Consider the following 22525-nt stretch of genomic DNA (forward strand, 5'->3'; position numbering starts at 1 on the left):
TATAATCTAATGATAATTTATATTTACGCCTTATCAGCCAATACATTTGGTTTAGTTTAAACCCAAGCTGTTTGCGTTTTGTCACTATATGTTTTTTCCATGTCAAACGTCAATCAAAACACTTTCCAGATACTTAACGTTGTCTGCTTGCGGAAATTCATGATTATTCAATTTTACTGAGGGACATGTACTTCTACAAAGAGTGCATTTGCTTTGCAACGTTTTCAACCACAATTCGACTTTGTTAATATGAAGTTGGAGGTTTCTTGTGGCTGATATTAGATCCTCGTGTGATGATAAAACCGCTTTATCGTCAGCATATGTTGCAACAATATTATTTCTTGAGGTTGGTAGATCAGCTGTATACATAATATATAACAATGGGCCAAGAACTACCCTACGGAACCTCCGAATATATTGGATTTAGGTCAGTGCATTTGTCACCCTGTTTGACAATAAAATGTCTTGTCTGTGAAGTACGATTTCAGCAGTTGAAAGTGCGTATGGGGCAAAAGCTTTTTCAATTTAACATGCAGTCCAGTGTGCCACACATTGTCGAAGACCTGAGAAATATCGGGAAATGCAGCGGAGCAATGTTTGTTATCGTTTAAGTTTTTGTTAATTTGGTTAAGTAATCTATGTATGTGTTCTGCTGTTCCGTGTTTATTACTGAAGCCAAATTGATGATCTGGAATAATCTTTCTCTCATCTGCGATTATTTTGAGCTGATTAATGTATTTTTTTTTTCGAAAAGTTTAGAGATGAGAGGTAACAGGCTTATAGGGCTATAAGAAGAATCCTAATGATTTGTGCCACTTTCCATGAGCTAGGAGAATTATTTAATCTTAGTATGGCATTAAATATGAATGTTATTAATTTCACTAGGAGCTTTTTTATCATTGATTTCTTTAACTCTTGTTTGTTTTATTTCCTTAACAATAAACTTTTCATGTAACAAATCCATTTAAAAGGGAATGGTATGAAAGTCAACTATATTATTTTCTTCCGTTGCGGATATTTCAGACGGGTACGGATTAAATACTATTTTTAAGTGTTGAGTTTGAAACTTCCGCTTTATCTTTATCATTCCTAGCCTATGTTTTTGAATCTTTTTTGTTACTTTTCAGAAAAAATATTCGTTAAGTTTTCGTTTAAAAATTTTGAATCTTTTGTTACCTTATTGAATTTTCTCTTGTTTTCTTCTGTTTTTACTTGTTACCAGGTTTTTCGCATTTTTCTTTTTTCAGAAAAATTTTGTTTAATTGTAGATGAAATATAATTAAACTTTTGATATGTCGCGCTATTAGGTGTTGTGTACCATGCAGCCTCTTGTATAGTTTTTTATATATTTTTTGCTGCTATTTCTGTATCTTTTTAAATTTTGAGGTGTAAATTTAGGGATATTAAACTGTTTAATTTGTTTCTAATTAATGGCCAGTTAGTTTTGGTGCTATACAAAGAAGGTGGTTGTAAAATGCGAAAAGAATATGTAGAATTTTTGGAAGTAACACAAGAAACTGTTTCTAATCACTTGCAGAAGCTAAGCTTGATTCAAAAGCTTAGGAATCTTATGCCGTATTAATTGAAGCCAAGAGATTTCTGGCTGCTTCAACGGCGAAATCGGAAAGGTTTTCTGTATCGTATTGTTACTGACAATGAAAAGTTTATCCATTATGATAATCCAAAGGAAATAAAATCATGGGAACCACCTATTCAGGCATCAGCATTAACTGTAAAACTGAATATCCATGCCTCTAAGCTATTGCTCTATATTTTGTGAGGTCAGCTTAGTGTGGCATAATATGAGATAAAAAAACCTAATGAAACTATCATTGGAAATCGCCACCAATTGTAACTGATGGATTTGGGCCAAGCACTGAGCAAAACACGGCCGGAATATGACCAAAGATACAACAATGTTATTCTTCAGTATGACCAGACTCGACCATATGTTGCAAAACCGGTGAAAACATACTTGGAAGCCTTAAAACGAGAAGTGCTATTCCATCCGAAGTATTCTCCAGACCACGCTCCTTCTAATTATTATTTCTTTATATGTGTCATGACCTGTTTCAACTACTCTTCACTACTTATGAATATACCCAAGAATTCGTATATTGCCCCAAAAGATACATCGTTCTTTTGAGATTGAATTCGTAAATTGCCCGAAATATGGAAAAAAGTAATGTCGATCGGTGGACAATATTTTGATTAAAACACATTTTATCTATTTTAATTGCTTCAAATAAAAAAATCCATTAAAACTAATTTATAGGCTCAATAATTTGATGAATGAATCTACGCTTCACTAAAAACCATGGTGATGTCCAAAAATGCCTCCATGTGTTTCTTTTCCCGAATATCTTGGATTATGTTCTTTCATTTCGCAGCTTCAATGAGAACGTAGAGAATTTTTATGATTACCATCATCACGACAGTTAATTCTAATAAGTCATCTTTGATTTTAGCCACAATTAAAATTCAGATTGAAGACATCAACGACAACAATCCGAAATTCGACCAAGCTTTCTACAAGTTTGCCGTTCAAGAGAATAGCAAGAATGGCATTTTGGTTGGGACAGTACGGGCTCAAGATCCGGACAAGAACAAAACTATCGTATATCAAATCGAGACCAGTTCCAGGAATTCTCACCTAATCCACATGGTTAACAGTTCAGGGGATCTATTGGTCGGTAGCAAAATAGATAGGGAGTTGCATTCCTGGTTGAATTTAACGGTAAGCGATATATTTATCGACCTGAAAAATGTATTTCGGTTCTGTGACCTGAAATAGCATTTTTATGTCTAAAAATATGTTATAATATAACCTTGAAATATACGCCGTATTGCTTCAACATTATATAAACTTGTATCCCATATTCGCTCTTCCTCGTTTCTGCGAACAACTTCTTGAATGTCTCCTTTTCACTGTGTATCCATTAAAATTTACAGAAAATGTATTTAATAACCTTTAGAATTATCTCTAGTACAATAACAGAAAGGTCTGCAGAACTGTATCAGTATCTCAATATCTCTATATACTATATACTATATAATATATATATATATATATATATATATATATATATATATATATATATATATATATATATATATATATAGAACCCAAAAATTTCAAAATTCTAAACATCTTGTAAACAAAGAGAACATACGATTCTTATTATTCTCGAATTTTGTTAATATATGTTGGGATGAAATTTTCCCATATGTTGGGTATTTCTTTCACAGCTGTACCTTCCGATAAAGCGGACACATTAATTTGTTTTTACAAAGTAAGTAAAAAATTTCATTTTATGTTACCATATTATTCTTAATTGTTATCCCAATAACTTGCCATAGCTCTTCAATGGTTCCAACGATAGCGTTCCTTAAAATCAAATAACTTCATTTTAAAATGTTTTTTTACAGACTCCCTTTAAATGCATTCGGGGGTACAGTGTTGCCTAATTTTGATTTTAAGAATTGCGCGTCCGCAGTCGATGACCTACTATAAAGAGCTGGCAGCACGTCGGCAAAAGCTTAAAATATTTGTCTATAGACTTTGTGTCACCGATCTGATGGCTATTCCTGATTGCTTGATTTGGGTATATATGTCGTTTTAGTGGAATTTACATATTTGTAACGCATGTTACACAAAAATTTTAGGTATAAAAATTCTTACTTGATATATTTTTTAACCGTGCAAATCTTCGGGTCTCTAAATGATGCCTCCCTGTGTTCCTCAAATAGGGAGGTACAATTTTCTCTAAACCTATTAATATATACAAGAAGATTTGCTCGTATATCTTACTTATTAAGTCAGGTGCGATAATTATATGTTATGTATATAAAATGATTAAGTGATAGAAAAACTAACAGGATATGCAGTTCTAAACGCAAAAAGGATGCAATAGGATCGCTAAGGTAAAAATATGCGGAAAAACATGTTCTAAAACCGACTATGCTTCTTATTTAAGCTAAATCTAACAAATATTAAATGTAGACACAAAACCGTCATTACTTTTTCCTTAATATTATATTTAAAATGTCGCCTATTCAATTAATTCAAGTAATCTAGATTATTTATATTGGTAGATAAAAGCCACGGATTCAGGAATACCAAGTCGCTCGGGTTACACTCAAGTGTTCGTGCAGATCCTGGATGAAAATGATAATAATCCCGTATTTTCTGCAGAACCGACTGCGCTTTTAGTACCTGAAGATGCCCCACCGGGTAAGCCTGTGATTGTAATATACTTTTTTCATATAAAGACACTAAAGTTTCTTCTTCAGGAACAAAAATAGCCACGATCCGAGCTTCCGATGCCGATTCTGGCGAATACGGCAAAATCACTTTTATTCTGGATCGACTCTCGTCGCAAGGCAAGTTCGCCATCGACAGCGATAATGGAGATTTGAGAATAGCTCGAAGTCTGGATAGAGAGGAGAAAGAAAACTATATGTTGATTATAGAGGCTTGGGATAATTATCAGTACGGGTTCAATGCTAGGGAAAGTAGGAACGCTTTCAAACATTTAAAGTAAGGATAGTTAATTCTATAATTTTAATATGAAAAAGTAATCCATGTTTCACTTTTAACCGATTCCAAAAAATTAAAAGTTTCTCTGTTCGGCTGTACATTTTTTTTAATGTATGTTCGCCGATTTCTCCGTCTATTAAGGACCGATTTTCAAAATAATTTTGTTATTCGAAAAAGAGATTTTCCGAGGTGGTCCCATTGGAACCAAGTCAAGATCAGATGGGGTGAAGGGGGGAAATCGAGGGACAAATGTTAATACGTAGAATGTATTTATATTTATTAAAAAAATACGTGGCAGCCACCTAACTTTTGGAACGATATTCTTTTTGCTAATGTTATATAGTTAACAAAAACAATAAAGATTTGCATGTTTTAACAGCCATCTTGGACTTCCTAATAAACTATAACGCTTCTAGAGGTGCTTGGCTTGAAATTATCAAATAAATACAGCATTGAGAGTACTATAAAGCGGAGAAAGACCATCAGTATAAACATGCCAGTTTTCTTTGGTTAAAATCCTCCATCCAAGATAAAACTTATGTTTTTAAAGTACCAGAAAACGATGATAATTTTAATAAACAAACCAGCCTATATAAACCATTTAATGGAAAAGATAATTGAAGATGAGGTATCACATCTGCCCAATGAAGCATCAGTTTTAATTAAAGTCTTATTCCAAAAGGGAACTCAGTATTCGAAACATTCATTATATTCTTTGTATTTTTGTCTGTTAATTGATGTGGTAAACAATCATCTTTTTTGTTAAGTAAAATTCATATATATTAAATGTTTTCTTATAATTGAACCATCATATTTTTTTTAATATAGATCCATTTTCATTGGTTATCCGATCAAGGTAACAGATCAGTTGAAAAGTCCCCGGCCTATTTTTGACACGGTGCATTTTCTTGGTGAAGCATCACTTTCTTTTTATTTCCAAACGGTCCAGTAACGCCTTCCTTTTTTAAGGTAATCAATGAAAATTATTCCATGCGCATCCCAAAATAGAGACGCGATAACCTTGTCAGCCGACTGTTGCGTTTTCCCACGCTTTGGAGCGGGTTCGTATGCACTTCACTCGGATGACTGTCGATTGGACTTCGGAGTGAAATGATGGAGCCATGTTTCATCCATTGTCACATATCGACACAAAACTCGGGTTTATTATGCTTGATCATCTTCAAATACTGCTCCGAATCATCAACTTGTCGCTGTTTTTGTTCAAAAATGAGCTCGCGCGGCACCCAATTAGCACGGAGCTTTCTCATACCCAGATATTCGTGAATGATATAATGTACACATTCAATTGATATCTTTAGAGTGCCTGTTATTTCATTCAGTTTCAATTTATGGTCATTCAAAATCAGTTTGTGGATGTTTTAAATGTTTTCGTCGGTAACAACCTCTTTTGGGCGTCCACTGCGTTCACCGTCTTCGGTGTTCATTTCACCACGTCTAAATTTAGCATACCAATCCTTGATGGTTGATTTTCCTGAGGCAGTGTCCGGAAACTTGGCATTATTTTATCAACACGCGAAATTTCTTTTTATCCATTTTTTCAGAATAACAAAAGTTGCTTCACTCAAAATGCTATAATTCACAAACTAATCATCCCACACCTCTCAAATTTATACACGCATCTTTTAAGAGTTAGGGCTAACTAAAAAACATATGGATTTAATTCTAGTAGCGCCATCTGTGTGTCAGGCCGGGGACATTTAAATGACCTGTTATACCTAAAGTTTTCTAATTCTAATTTTATCAAGTTTTCCACTTTATTTCAAAAACATGGATTACTTTTTCACTTCCTAATATTCGTTGTAGTGTGACCATCGTAGATGCGAACGACAATCCTCCCGAGTTAACGGTGGAGACCGCATGTGTTAACATCACCGAGTTCCAAGAGGTGGACCAACCAATAACTTTGGTCCATGCTTCCGATGCTGACGACCCCAGCACTCCCAATGGACAGGTTTTGCTCGATATCGTCGAAGATGCAAATGAAGAAGGATTGTTCGAGATGGTGCAGATTAGTGAATGGTCAGCTCAGATCAAGGCAAAGCGCCCGCTTCGCGGCAGACACGGGACGTACCCTTTGGTCGTTCGCGCTCAAGATCTGGGGTCACCTAGTCTCCTTGCCGAAAAAACGGTCAGAATTTGTGTAATGGATTATAATGATCATCCGCCAGTATTTATATCACCGCCTCACAACTCAACGCTTCGTATACCAGAGGTATGAAACAGAACTCTTTATAACTGTGAATATTTAGCACAAAGCACATAAGGTTGTTTTTGGATAACTTTTCTCAAAACATTTCATTAATGATATTCAGAATTAATAGAAAGCCTATTGACTAAAAAAACGTTTTAAAATAAATATAGCATATTTAGCTGATTAGCGAGTACATTGGGATGCACTGACACTCTTTCGAAGTACTTCACATAAACACGTTGAATTACACTCGTTATAGGTTCTAGAGGAATATCGCGTTGTATCACTTTATTTGAAATGTAATACGGAGCATCAACAATGGCACGCAACACCTTATTTTGGAACCGTTGAATGATGGATATATTAGATTTGCTGGCGGTACCCCACAGTTGGATTCCTTAAGACCAAATGGGCTTGAGTATAAACTCATACAGCAATACCTTGTTATCTAATGATAACTTGGATTTGCGCCCGATGAGCCAATCCATTTGATATAATTTGAGCCCAAGTTGTTTCCGTTTAGAGAGTATGTGCTTCTTCCAGGTTAGGCGTCGATCTATGTGCATACCAAGATATTTAACATGCTCTGCTTGGGGGAGTTGACGATGATTGATATTCATTGGTGGACATGTTCTTCTATGCAGGGTAAACGTTATATGCGTAGATTTTGTTTCATTGGTTTTAATGCGCCATGTCTTCAACCAAAAATGTATTTGATCCAGATGGGTTTGTAGGTTTATTGATGCTGTGACTGGATCTTCATGCGATGCTAAGATTGCTGTGTCGTCTGCATATGTTGCCACAGTAGTTATTTTTGTGGTGGGCAGATCAGCCGTATACAGAAGATACAGTACTGAACCCAGTACACTACCTTGCGGAACTCCTGAATATATGGGATTTAATTCGGTATATTCTTCGCCTTGGTTTACAATAAAATGTCTATCAGTGAGATACGATTTTAGTAACTGATAGTCTGGATGAGGGAGAAGTTTCTTTAGTTTAACCTGCAAGCCCGTATGCCATACTTTGTCAGAAGCCTGAGATATGTCTAGAAAAGCAGCCGAACAATATCTTTTGGCATTTAGGTCAGCGTTTATTTTGTTTACAAGTCTATGCACTTGTTCTATAGTCCCATGCTTACTGCGAAAGCCAAACTGATGTTCTGGAATAATTTTTCTTTTTTCTATTATATAGTTTAGCTTCTTTATGTATAATTTCTCGAAAACTTTCGAAATTAGTTATTACAACGATTATTACGTACATATTTTATTTTAGAACGTTTTTTTTGTATTTAAAGTCTAAGTTTGATTATCTTCTATATTTTAGCGAGTTATTTATTTGTTTCTTCAAATCGGTTAAATTTTTTTTTAATATTTTCTCCATAACGTTGGCACAGAAGATGAAAAGTATATATTTTCACGAAATGCCGACTTGTACAGCTTCAAACAATTTCATAAAAACCAAAGTACTGTATATACGGACCTTTGGGTGCCTTTATCATGATTTTTACACGTTTGCCGAGCATATAACATCCACGAACGTAACAAAAACACTTTCCATCGAGTTTGCAACGTTGTCTCTGCATTTTTACACATTCCGAAGCACAATCACAGCACGAAAACAAGTTCCAGTTATTATAAGAGCGAAATGCTACCGTCATACAAGACCTCGTGAACTAGAATCAGTCTTGACACACATATTGAAGGTCTTACTTATGAAATTAGTTCCGTTCTCATCTGTTCAGGTCCAAAAGTTGGTCCGAAATTGTAAACTTGTTTTATTGTTTCAGAATGCCACGGTGGGAAGTGCTTTAATCCAAATTAAGGCAACAGACGAGGACGTCGGTCAAAACGGAGCCATCCGATACAAACTCAAAACCGATCCAGCTGGACATTGGAGGTCGTTCTCACTTCAGGCGATGTCCGGAATATTAGAACTGCGGCAACCGCTGGACAGAAGAAGACAGAAGATTTACGACGTTAGTCAGGTGACTCAGTAAATCCCAAACCCGATTATACACGATATCATTTTTCAGATCCGAGTGGAAGCTTACGACCTGGGGGTTCCGACGCCTCTCAGCTCTGACCTCGATCTTACCATTTACGTGACAGACGTGAACAAATACCATCCGCAGTTCTCCGAGGACGAGATAACGGTTCATTTCAAAGGTGCGTGAATATAGAACGAGAGATTATCTGACTGACTCTGAGATTTGTTTAGAAAACGAGTTGCCGGGAATCGAAGTGCGACGTCTTCCAGATACCATCGACCGCGATGAACTCGATTACGATGGTCCCAAAGCACCGGTGTGTTACTACATCATTGCCGGAAACGAACAGGAGCTGTTCTATTTACACCCTTCCGAACACACGCTTCAGGTAACTCAACCGTTGGACCGAGAGGAACGGGATTCTTACTTGTTACTGGTCAAGGCATCGGAGGATTGTTCCCGCCCACCACCAGGGGAGCATTTCTTCGATTCCGACGACGATACTCAGCTGAAGGTAGTGGTGCACATCGCGGACGTCAACGACAATCCCCCACGGTTCATCAAGCGGATTTTCACCGGAGGCGTCAGTACCGTCACGGCTTTCGGCACCAACTTCATGCAGATCAAGGCGGAGGACCTGGACGAGGGCGACAACGCCCGCCTTTCTTACTATCTGGTCGGACGGATACAAATGACCCTCACGGAGGGACTGGAGAACCTCTCCCGACAACCGTTCATCGTGGACAGGGAGTCCGGACAGGTCCAGCTGAATTTCGATCCGCAGCAAGGCATGAAGGGTTACTTCGACTTCATGGTTTTGGTCAACGATACGGATAACTTGCGGGACGAGGCGAGGGTCTTTATTTATCTCCTGAGGGAGGATCAGCGAGTGCGATTCGTTCTGAGGCAACACGCGCCCGACCTCCGAGACAAAATTGATGTCTTCAGAGAGTAAGTGTGTTAATAGTTATAAGACCAAGATTTAAGTATTCTTAAAATCTTTGGGCACTATTTTTGATATGCACTGAGTTTCACTTATAACTTCACTAATCTAGATCAAACGATTTCACTCTCAATAAGCATATGACTAAGCCATGATTGACACAGATTCATCTGTTTCAAAAAAATCTGCATGGAAACATATCATAACTTTTAGTCATCAAACCAGTAATTTACTTCCTTAATTTACACTTAAAATTGTAAGATGAAAAACTGCTAATTCCAATATTCAACATGTAGTCATATTTTCCTTTTCGGTTAAGGTAAAGGTGAATAATCTGTGACAATACGCATATCATATATTTCAATACTAGTACCGATATAGACTTTAATGAAATACTTGCCTTTTAAATTAGAATTGAGAATTTCATAATGGTTAAGCAATGCTCTTCCACATTTAGGACTACAATAACCTGGTCCGAAATACAAGGAACAAACCTTCCTGTTCAGAAGCTTGATGTAGGGGCTCATACAAAAATTATTTTAAGTTTCTAGATTAGATTTCTGCACTAGAACCGAATCCTAAGGAAGCAATACTTTCTATTTACACCTCCACATTTTGGAAAATAACGTTTTTGTTCTATTTAAGCTTCTGTCTCTTTAAAATTACACACAAAATTACACAAAAGTTAGTCACTAGGTTGCTAACGTCAATAAGTTTATTTATATAATTAATATGTATAATTGAAAACTGAAAATTACCCATTATGGTTCTGTCTTGATTTCTAGTGTCCTGGGCAATGTTACCGGTGCTATCGTCAATGTCGATGAGTTCAGGATTCACGCCAATCACGATGGTACCGTGGACAAGACAAGGACCGACTTATATTTGCATCTAGTCGATCGGCAGGATAACTCCATCCTGGATGTGACAGACGTTCTGAAGCTGGTAGATCAAAACACGGAGAAGCTCGACGCTCTATTCAAGGTACTCCATCTTTTGGCCAACACACGAACTTTACCGTACTCATCACTATCGTATCCTAGGATTTCAACGTCTTGGATACTCAGCCTGGTGGCAGCTTGGCACTAACATCGCAGCTACACACTGCCGGGACCACTTTCTGGTTATCAGCCACGTCCTTGTTCTTGCTGCTACTTCTCCTGCTTTGTTTAGCGTTATGCATCAATCAGAGACAGACATACCAAAGGAAACTTAAAGCTGCTACCGCCACGGCTTATGGTAAGGGAGTAATGACTACTCTTTTGATATTTCTAATGATTGAAAACGTTTTTCAGTAAGAGCTGATTCTGACATTGATGGTAGAGGCTTGAGCATACTCAGTGGAAGAGTACCAAACACAAATAAACACAGCATGGAAGGGAGCAATCCCATTTGGCTTAAAGCGTACGAAAACGAATGGTTTAAAGCACCAGATGATATCAGGTAGGATATAAGGGCCATTCTAAGTTAAGAGGTACCCGCTTGTTAAAAAAAATCGACAAGATATAAATATTAGAATTTTAGTTGAATTACATTACTATCTTTATTGAAACAATATATATGCAAAGCAACCAATCAATTTGTTAATTTTATCCTGTGTTACAAGAGACCAGGTCGGATATTCAACACAGGGGAGAGAATAGATGTACAGTGTAGGGTATTTTATGAATATGGGAGGCATTTTGTCGTTTCTTTTGAACGGGCTATTTATAAGGATCCACTTGACCTATTCATGATATGATTATTTATTAACCGATATAGTTCAGTTATCAAGTTAGCAGAAATAGCTTAAATTGAAAGTTGCACTACAAAACAATTATGAAGAAATACATTTCCGTAACTTATGCTTAACGGCTGCTATGTCCTACAAAAGACTAGAGAGAGAGAAATTGTAGAATGTAATAAGAAATGTAAAATAACTGTTCATATGTTAACTGTCAATATAATTTGATATGACGGTTTTATATTTACCAAATATTATGTCGTTTTATTTGTTAGATTTTAATGTTGATCCTAGTTTTATCAAATGGATTACTTTAGCGGTCAGAATCCATTAGGGGATGGGCCAGAGGAGATACTGTGAAGAAAATGGTAAATATTGAGAGATAATAAAGTTATTTAAAAAAATGCGATTTTTTTAACATGCACGTCGCAAGTACCTCTTAACTTAAAATGACACGCAAAGAAGTCATATTAAACCATATTCCTAGCAATACCTCAGACCATGACTCCCTCGATGAAAACGCTGTGTGTGACGATTGCTCCGTGGGTCATACCGGTTCGTCCGCGGAAGACTACGAGAGACAACAGAATATCTACCATGATATGCCAGTACCGATCCCACAACCCAGAAAACTGGAAACCACAGAATTATGAGTTTCATCATGATATAATTGAAGATTGAGAAGTAGATCGAATCATAAAAAACAACGATGCAAGTAATAACGAAATAATTCAGCATAACCAGCTGAAGCCTGTAAATATATTTAATTATAATTTTTGTAATAAATGCTCAGTTCTAAGTATAATTTTTATCGTATATCTTTAGATATTCCCAAACACCCAAGTGGTTTCGTCCTTTATTTGAGATTAGTATGAGATAAAACAGACAGTTGTCCTGGTACTTTAATAATGAATATAACATTAAATAACACTGTATATTTATATAGGTCTTATCCTAAAATAATGCCCTGATGTAAACCATAACAAAAATTATTTTAACAAATTTTCAATCTCATTCTTCTTATTCTTCTTCATTCTGCTCTAACATTTCTTCCATGAACTTTAGTGTCATTGAAGTTTATATTTTACAATCATATCCTTACCATTCAGAGGTGCTACTAGTGAAAAAGTTAAATTATTATAGAATTTATATAAAAAACAACTTTATAATTTTATAAAATTAGTCTATTCTGTTCTCTATAATAGAAATAATTTTTCAGCCATCTTTGGTCATGCCCATTTTTGTTGCTTTGGTACTGATAAACATCCTGCAATAACTTTGTTCGATTAGGGGGCCAATTTTTAATTAGGTAGATTACATAATTAACAGTTGTATATCCAAGTAATGTATTTTACTTTTATTAAACAGCATATTTACCTTTTTTGAGTCCTTGTTTCCTTCATTGCACCGATCATATAGAGAAAAAACCTAATACCAAAGCACCAAATGGGTTTATTAACAAGCATTTAACAATTGACCAGGTCCACAGAATAACTGATGTTATTGAAAAAGCCTACGAAAGTAAAAAAGTATGCTCAGTCATATTCTTAGATGTAGCACAAGCCTTTGATAAAGTTTAGCATGAAGGCCTTGTTCAAAAATTATAAAAAATGCTACGAAAACAACACACCGAACTATTAAAGTCTTACATTACAACCAGAATGTTTAGAGTCAAACAAGAAGAAGTTTACTCTAAAACAAAAGAAGCTAAAGCAGGTGTACCACAAGAAAGTGTACTTGAACTAATTCTTTATCTACCCTACACTTGTGATATACCACAAATGGAGAATATTACGATGGCTACATTTGGTGATGATACTCCGATTATAGTTGTCGGAGAAAATAGTGAAGGAGACTTACAAAAATTACAACAGGTAAGTGACAATATAAATAATTAGACACAAGCTTGGAAAATAAGAATTAATGAAAGTAAATATGTACATGAGCAGTTGATCTATAAACAGACCGTACAAGAACCAATAATATTAAATAATATTATCATTCCATATAGCAACAACGATAAATATCTCGGAATGAATCTTGATGCAAAATTTCGCTCGAATGAACATATAAAGAAGAAAAGAACTGGAATTGAAATATAGAAAAATGTACTGGTTAATTGGAAGAAAATCACAATTGTCAGTACATAATAAATTGCTATTATATAAGCAAATATTGAAACCTATATGGGCATACGGAGTTGATGATGCTGATGTTGATGATGATGTTGCGGATGTTCTGCAAAAAGTAACATAAATAAAATACAAATTTTTCAGAACAAAATCCTGAGAGGTATTGTGGGCGCACTCAAATACTATAGGACTGATTACCCATACCGAGACCTTCAGATACCTACAGTCAGTCAAGAAATCAAGAGAATTGCAAGGGGGCATAAGGAAAGACTCCATTCTCATGAGCATATTGAAGTTTTGCAGCTTTTGGATACCACCAGAACAGGATATAGACTCAAAAGAATCAAACCATCTGATCTTGTGTAATGTTGTGTAATGAGGTGCATATAATAAAAAATAGAGCATTGACATGTATATTATTTCCCCGGAAACAGACATAGGGCCAATGGGTCTTCCTAGTTATATACCTAGATTTAAGTTATCATAAAGACATATTGTAGGTTAAACAGAAACGACTAGTAACAATGTAATAATTAAATAATAATAAAAAAAAATTAACAGTTTGCAAACCCACTGCACACTGCATATGTGCTACAGATTTGTCGCGTAGTCCAGATCGATCTTACGCGAAGCTAACAAGTAAACAGTAACGGTCACTTTGTAATATTTACATGAATACCTTGACCAACCGTCTTTAATTGTGGAATATATATTTATTTGCATTCTCTGTTCTAAAGTTTTGTCGCTGAGTATATATGATTTTATTGAAACATTCAAAAAAATTATATAACCTGTTAATTTTCTAGACTGACATTGTTTCAACAGAGAACAGGGAAAAGTGAATAAAAGTGGTGTAAATTAGAAGGACAGAAACAAATTTCGTATTTAGTTCAATTATATTGAATGAAATTTAACCGAAAATTGCTAAGATAAAGTATCAAAGATATATTCCTTAATATAAGCAAATATTCATTATTTTCTTCACCAAAAAAAAGAGGATTTGTCTTATTAAATAAACAAAACATTTTAATAATTGTCATTTATTAAATATTATAACCTAATATGTACAATACTTAACTATTTAAACTTTAACTTATCTTACTAAAATACATTCAGTAATCTGGCGCAATCAGTATATTTAGTAGCAGCATAATCATACGCATATTTATCGGCATCACAACTGACTGATTTCAAAGCTCCAGCAGATAATAATGTTTCTATCACCTTTAAATTGCCAGATGCAGCGGCCCACATCAGAGGAGTTCTTCTTTTGTTATCTGGCCGATTTACATCAACCCCTTCGGATATTAAACGCGAAACTATCTCTAAGTTACCAAGCTGACAGGCCCAACTCAAAGCGGTTCTGCCGCTATGATCTCGTACGTCCAATCGAGCTCTTACCGACTCGAAATGGTCATCTACACCAACGGACAGAAGCTCCTCGATCACGTCCACATGCGCGTCCCAAACGGAAATGATGAGCGGCGTTTTCTTATCGGTATCTTGATGGTTTATGTTCGCGCCGGACGAGATCAGACAAGAAATCATGTGAGAAAATCCGAATTCGCAGGCCCAGCTCAGTGCTGTCCTACCCGTTTTATCTGGAAGATCCACTTGGACTTTATCGGATTGTTGATATTTGTCCACGCCAACCGATAATAACTCATCTACCACGTCCAGGTGGTCATAGGAAGTGGCCAACATGAGAGGCGTCTTGCCACTGTTGTCCTGATGATTTACGTCTGCTCTCGCCGAGATCAGGGTGGAAACTATATCTAAATAACCTCTTTGACACGCGTACATTAGAGCGGTTACGCCAGAATCGTCGGACATATCCACACGAACTTTTTTCGACTTGTTATACTTGTGTAGCCCAATCGAAAGCAACTCTTTCACCACCTCCGCGTGGCCATTGGCAGCGGCTAGAATGAGCGGTGTTCTTTTATCTTCGTCTTGATGATTCACGTCAGCATGCTTATAAATCAAAAGACGTATTATCTCCAGATGACCAAACTCGCACGCCCAACTTAGAGCAGTCTTGCCGTCCACATCCGCAACGTCCACTCGAACTTTCGGCGACTTGTTACCCAGTAGCTCTTTCACGATCTCCAAATGGCCGAAGTAAGCGGCCAAAGTAAGCGGCGTGTGTTTATTGTTATCCTGGTGATTTATATCGGCCCCAGCAGCAACAAGACGACGGACTATATCCAGAAATCCTAATCGACAGGCCCAACTCAGAGGAGTTCTGGCTGCTTTATTGTCCGGAACATCCACCCGGACTTTTCTCTCCAGAAGACAATCGACGACATCCAAACGACTCTCTATGGCTGCCCAATAGAGGGGAGTCTCATTTCGATCGTTACATATATCAGCTTCGGCACCTTCCCCTAAAAGGATATTAGCGATTTCCAGACAAGAAGCGTAGAACAAAGACGTTTGATTGATGGAATCCTTGCTATTAACGGAAGCTCCTTTACTAATAAGATATTTCACGCAATCTATACGGCCAATTTCACAAGCCTGCTTCAGTGGTGTTTCTTGGTCGTAATTCTTCACTTCTAAATCAAACCGTTTTTCCTCCACCAGGTATTTAACAGTGTCTAGGTACCCATTTCTACAAGCCACGTGCAAGATGGAGTTACCTCGACTATCCAGCGCTTCATATATAATTTTCGGATATAGTTCGTCAATATATTTAAGCACCTCCAACATGTTTTTCTCAACGACATACCATACGAGCTTCTTGCCCAGTTTCAGTTGATCTCGGGATTTATTTATGATAAACTTCATACACTCCTCCTTGCCGTTGGTCAATAGTTCGTGTAAGATGACGTTTACTCGATTTATATTCTTACTAGGACGGTCCAAGAGATCAAGCAGCCGGTGTCTCTGGCAGTACTTCGTTCCATATATTTCCAGCAAACTGTTGTAGACCTCATTCTTAGTCATGGGGGTTGTAAGATCCATTTTCGAACAAGGATATCTGAAATAGTTTATATAATTAATAAACAATACGCTATTAATACTTGAAGTTTATTATGGAGTATATAGAGTTGCATAATAGTGAAAAAATATATTATGTACCCGTCCCAGTGTAGCCGCGCAGTCACCATTTTCTAGTAATTTTGAAATTTTTAAATTTTATCCATGTTTTTTCCATGAAGTTCTAAGCATCATTATTCTCTTGGATATATTTTTATACTATGTGGTCTTTGATCAAACATAACAGTCGCGTAAACTAAACATATTAAGAGCGTGAATTTTGGATAGAAATAATTTCTACATTATAGAAAATACGATATCCGAAAAATAATTTGGTTTGACCTAATTATGCTTGGATGCTTTCATTTAATATTATTGAATTATTTAGTGTAGAATTTATGATTGATGATGGATAATACAATAAAATAAATTCATCAATATATGGAATATTATTATGCCACTACTATGTTTCTGTTATGCAACCCTATAAACATACTGTTTATCTATTCTAATATGTCCAATATTAACTCAATATTAATATGTTAAGCAGAATTTAAAATGATGCCAGACATTTGCTCGTAAAAAATGATACGTGAATGTTCTCACATTTCAAAAATTCTTATATAGATAACAAATTTCGACATTCATTAAGGTATATAGCAAACGTATAAATTAATTGCTTTTCAAAATATAATTATAATTATAAAGCCGTTTCCTTTTATTTTTCTAAAAGCAAAACTTATTTAAATATTTTAAAAAGTACTTACTGTTTCTCACTTGATACCAATATTCGGTTTTTTAATACTGATATAGCGTATTGTTTTCGCTTATATACTAACCACTCATTGAAGGGCTCGGTACTTTTTGCAAAGCGTCTTACAATCAATAATTATCTCGAAGTGGCATTTCATATTGTATTATAAATATTTGATAATCTCGTATGTATTGGAACTGAGTAGTTCGGTATTTTTTGCAAATGCGTTTTACAAAAATAAAATATTAATAAATTATACAGATTAGAAGAGGACACTAGTAACTAGAATGTTCGAACAGTGTGAGAAGGTATTTTTCTAACAAATCAAATAATAAAGGAAGTAACATTGGTAAATAAAAATTTATACATATATAACAAGAATTAAACTGGTCATACGTATTTCAACAATATTTTTTAGTATAATATCTTATTGGCAATATTATTTTCTACTCAGTATATATTGTAGGTTTATTATAACATTGGCTATAAATTAACAACACTGTATTATATAGCAAACCTATATCCCATAAATATATGAATGAATAAGATTACAAAGAAGTGAACAAGATTTAAAAATGAAACTATTTCTTTTTATTTTTGTCGTTCTTATTATTCACATATCCGTATTTAGTCGAGAAATACATTTAGCTAAGGTTTCTATTTGAAAAAACAAATTATCACAATGAGAATATAGATATAATTATTTTTGGGAAAATTAATGGAACTGAAAAACTTAACCCAAAATAAAATCAAACTTGTATCAATATTATTATGTTGCTTAAATTTTATAATTCTTCTTCACTAAGTAACTGACAACAAATTGTATAAAAGCTTTTAGCTGAGGTATTGCTGAGGTATGAATATGAAAGAAGCAAAGGTATATTCAATTAACATGTCAATTGCAAAGTCTCCGGCCTACCATAGTTAAACACATTTTTTTCATTTCATCAACTCGTCGTTGTTTTTGGTTAAAAAGTAAGCTCGCGAGGCACCCACTTTACACAGAGCTTTCTCATACCCAAATATTAGTGAACGATATGATGTACACGTTCAGTTGATATCTTTAGAGTGTATGCTATTCATTCAATTTTAATTTACGGCCATTTAAAATTATTTTGTGGATTTTTAAAATGTTTTCGTCGGTAACAACCTCTTTTGGGCGTCCACTGCTTTCACCGTCTTCGTTGCTCATTTCACTACATCTAAACATAGCATATGTGTCAGGCCGGGGACTTTTTAATTGACCTGCTACAATAGCTCCATATATATATATACTAATGTTTACACTATAATCATTAGTTAGCAATATATAGAGAAATCTAATATATATAGGAAATTTTAGGGAAATATTTCGCGACGTGTGGATATCGCTACTTAATTTAATTACTTGTTTTAATTGCTTTGCTATTAACCACGACGGGAACCAATTGGGTCAGTTCGTCTCTATAGTGCCTTTATTATTTATGTGTTTCAGGTGCCATTTTTAGTGTCCCTAACCTATGAACCAATGCATTTAGATTTTTATAACGTTCAGAGATTAATTTATTAGTTCATTAGTACTTCTAAGGCAGTAGTATAATAAATGAATTCTCGATCTAGAAAGTGTTGTGTATCCGGATGCACAGATAGTAAATAAATAGTTTAACTTCGTAGAAGAAGTTACTCAAACTCACTGGATTAACCGTCAAAGAAATTTATAATCGTTACAGCATGTTTTGTTGTAAGTTGTAAGTTACACTTAATAATAAAAACATTGCGTAAATGCAAACACGGAAGTCGTACTATAAGATCAAATGAAACGCGCAATAACTCAATAAACCTGTACGCTCGATAATGTAAACATATCTAGGCGACGCGACCTCTGACACACGCAGAAAATAGAGATTTAACTTTAGAGGATATTTTGGAGATATGTCTCACGACGTCCAATATCTAGATGTCACCCACTTGAACTTAATACTTATTTTAATCGGTTTGCTAAAAGCCGGTTAAACCCTTATTATGTATATATATATATATATATATATAATAACATAATATATGCATAACGTTCATTAATATAAACATTTTGGTAATTTCAACTGCACTTGGTTCGAATTAGTTCACATTAATTAGTATCTACTGTATTAAGCTTTACGGATATTTAATTATGTAATTAGTTTAGACATTTGTTTAAAAAACTCTAATTATATTTCAGCATAAAATGAACTGGTTGCTAGAATGATGATGATTACAATAGATGAAAAATTGTACAAAAATGGTGAGAATTATGGATTGTGAAGGGTTCAACTTACGAGTTTGGATGACGATGTGTTTAGACGTGTAGTAGGTGAGAATCTACCGCTCTGAGTTTGATAGGATTGACAACTAACGAGAATATATCGCTTAGATTAGATTGATTAAGTTGTTCGAATTTGATATGAATGGAAATTTTGCTTTGTTACAAAAGGTACTGTGTATATGGTACAGTGGTGCTTCGTGCACGTTTGCTATGCACGTTCTTTATTTATGACAAGAAAACTGCAGGTTTCAATCACCCAGTCAGCGAGAAAAGGCTCAGACTTGATACGATTTTTTGCTTGATATTCGGGGTTAACTCAGTTGCTTGATTTGGACGAATCATTATGTTTTATCCCTAAACACACTATTGGCCTTACAGGACTTCGAATATTCTTTACTATGTTCGCCACAATTGGGGATTGGTTAAAACTGCTCTGACCTCAGACAATTTTAATATCCTACGTTCAGATCGCTTACTATAATACTGATCCGTGACTCTGTGTTTTTGCGCTTTCCACACAATATGTTGATTTTACTAGAGAAGTATTCATTCGCCTTTCATTCGATAGACATGTCCAAAACCTTAAACTACAGAGATTACTCTATCATGACAAACTCCATGAAACCTCAACGAATATAGCACTGTCGTCAGCAAACATCAGATCAGCCAAGGAGTTTAAAATACCATATTGAACGCCATGTCTGTTTTAAAAAGCATTAGAGGGACGTCAACTTCTTGGAGAACACCAGCTCGGATATTAAGTGAGCTTGGGAAATAAATTCGCACTCACACCTAAGCCAATGGAACCCTCTTTAGGGTAAATGATGTGGCTCGGTGAATGGAGGTAAAACGAAATGAAACAATGGTGTTTACATTATGTGACCGTTTTTTATTGACAATATAAAAAAATGTAAAAAATACAAATAATAAAACGGATGGCAGCGGAGTTACCTGTTGACTAGGCTTGGGTAGTCGATGGTGGCACGTCTAAACCAAACGAGGGTTGAGCACTGAATGACCGAAATACCCTTCAATAACATCCCAGATAAACGTCTCGGGGTTGCCGCCAGCTATTCGTTGTCGGGTTCTAGTTGGCGCTGCTGGCACCCCGCCCGTGTTCAACATCTGGGATTATATTTCTGGGTATTTTGTAGACCGTTATTCCACGATGTAAAATTCGACATGCCTCAAGGTCGCTACAATACTCCCCTGCCAGAATTTTACATAAAATTACTCCAACCAACAAAAAAACAAAAATGTATGAAAAAATATCAAATACAAAAAAAATATATATACCAAACAAAATGTGCTGTGTGAAAAGGGCTTTGAAAAATATGGTAAATCGAAACGGTTGTAGTTGGTAGGGTCGCGATCCGGTACGGCTGTTGATATCTTCCGGCCCTAAAGATACCGTTGCTTCATGGTTGCTTTGGTACTTGAATGTGGTCCATCGACGAGTTTGAAAACAAGCTATTTTTCGGACAGGGCTCCCGTAATCGACGCTGTGGGAGGATCGATTGTTCGACGACGTGGTAGCTTATTTCCTTCGACGATGAGACGTTAGCAATTCTGGTACCTCGGCGAAAACATGACGAGTCTACGGTGACTGTAATCGGTACCTAGCTTCTGGAGCTGCTCTGAGGCTAATCCGTAGTCACACACGTTATGGTAATTCAGAAAAAACAAATAACGACGGTATCCGACCGAAGCTGCCCAAAGCCTTTCAAATCTAAATGTCTGCCATTATGACGGAGACGGCGAGCGAAAGAAGACATTATGATTTAAACATAGCGCCGAAAGAAATGTTTAGCCGAGACGCTGATGATTAAACAGTGATGTAAATATATCTATGAGTTCAAAAGATTGTGAATGAAAATTTTGACAAAAATTTAAAAAAAATTAATTGGAAATAATGAAATGGATACGAATAAAATGAAAAGGAATATTGAATATTGATGGCAGCGGAGTTACCTGTTGACTAGGCTTGGGCAGTCGATGGTGGCACGTCTAAACCAAACGAGGGTTGAGCACTGAATGAATCGCAATACCCTTCAATAACATCCCAGATAAACGTCTCGGGGTTGCCGCCAGCTATTCGTTGTCGGGTTCTAGTTGGCGCTGCTGGCACCCCGCCCGTGTTCAACATCTGGGATTATATTGCTGGGTATTTTGTAAACCGTTATTCCACGATGTAAAATTCGACATGCCTCAAGGTCGCTACACCTCGTAAGATACCCGAACTGTAACAGTATACTGTAACGATTTTTAGATAAATTCGAATTAAGGGCCAATATATAGTCGCAATCAGAACGAACAGCAATAAAAAAAGATAATGATATTGTATGTATAGAGTATATTCAAAATAACAATGAATTCTCGTCATCAATACATACATACAGACAATATTCGCGCATTTATATTTCGCATTTTATTATATTTAAAAAAGAGATAGAATGCTTTCTAATAAGTCCTAACATCTAAATGAATCAGCCCGCCAAAGTCGTCCGGTTGTCAAACGTCTGAAAAATTCTTCAAAATATTAATTATAATAACTACGGGCTATAAACCGGCAAACGCTGTTTTAATGCTTTACTCGTTTTGAGAACTTTGAAATCGCTGCTTATTATTATTCTGATAGAAAACGCGGAAGCCAGGCAGAACAGATTCGTCTCTAATCAGTTACATCGAGCAGGAACAAGAATGAAGGCCCACTCTTGCCAGTAAAATTTAATAGAGAAGTAAACATTTTTACTATTAGATATTAAGTTGCTGCGATTGTTATCGAGAGTATTTTTTAGCGAACGCAGTGAATATTAGTATGGACAGTTACTGATATGATATCTCAAAAATTGGAAAATATAATCTTATATTCACCAAAAAAAAAAAACCGTCCTTATAAGAAGTACGTGCGAATCAAGATCAGCTTGATGTTAACTATATCAGATATCAATTATATGCGATTTATAAA

General features: G+C 35.6%; 2 protein-coding genes across 3 annotated transcripts in view; one reads left to right on the forward strand and one right to left on the reverse strand.

Annotated features, from left to right (window-relative positions):
• Window positions 1-12190, forward strand: part of Cad88C (Cadherin 88C) — a 33617-nt gene extending 21427 nt beyond the window's left edge. The window contains exons 14-24 of the mRNA XM_076398594.1: window positions 2469-2737; window positions 4096-4234; window positions 4294-4540; window positions 6365-6773; window positions 8542-8730; window positions 8788-8920; window positions 8973-9693; window positions 10471-10669; window positions 10729-10924; window positions 10981-11128; window positions 11896-12190. Coding sequence (XP_076254709.1) covers window positions 2469-2737; window positions 4096-4234; window positions 4294-4540; window positions 6365-6773; window positions 8542-8730; window positions 8788-8920; window positions 8973-9693; window positions 10471-10669; window positions 10729-10924; window positions 10981-11128; window positions 11896-12061 — 2816 coding nt within the window. The 3' untranslated portion in view covers window positions 12062-12190. The remainder of the gene's footprint in view (window positions 1-2468; window positions 2738-4095; window positions 4235-4293; window positions 4541-6364; window positions 6774-8541; window positions 8731-8787; window positions 8921-8972; window positions 9694-10470; window positions 10670-10728; window positions 10925-10980; window positions 11129-11895) is intronic.
• Window positions 12191-14566: 2376 nt separating this feature from the next.
• LOC143201455 (transient receptor potential cation channel subfamily A member 1) lies at window positions 14567-19706 on the reverse strand. Of its 2 annotated transcripts, none has more exons than XM_076412555.1 (2): window positions 19571-19706; window positions 14567-16523 (listed from the first exon to the last, which is right to left on the reverse strand). In XM_076412555.1, the coding sequence occupies exon 2, from the start codon at window positions 16505-16507 to the stop codon at window positions 14642-14644; it is 1866 nt and encodes a 621-aa protein (XP_076268670.1). In that variant the 5' UTR covers window positions 16508-16523; window positions 19571-19706; the 3' UTR covers window positions 14567-14641. The 2 variants fall into 2 exon arrangements, with proteins under 2 accessions (XP_076268670.1, XP_076268661.1); XM_076412546.1 differs by lacking the exon at window positions 19571-19706 and adding an exon at window positions 17290-17410.
• Window positions 19707-22525: the final 2819 nt, after the last annotated feature.

The sequence above is a fragment of the Rhynchophorus ferrugineus genome, unplaced genomic scaffold, assembly GCF_030347505.1.
Source record: "Rhynchophorus ferrugineus isolate W39M unplaced genomic scaffold, kcgeb_rfMv2 rfM1, whole genome shotgun sequence".
Taxonomy (NCBI): Eukaryota; Metazoa; Arthropoda; class Insecta; order Coleoptera; family Curculionidae; genus Rhynchophorus; species Rhynchophorus ferrugineus.

Coding starts and splice junctions, on each gene's coding strand:
- LOC143201455 (XM_076412555.1), bottom strand. CDS start 16,507: ATGGATCTTACAACCCCCATGACTAAGAATGAGGTCTACAACAGTTTG.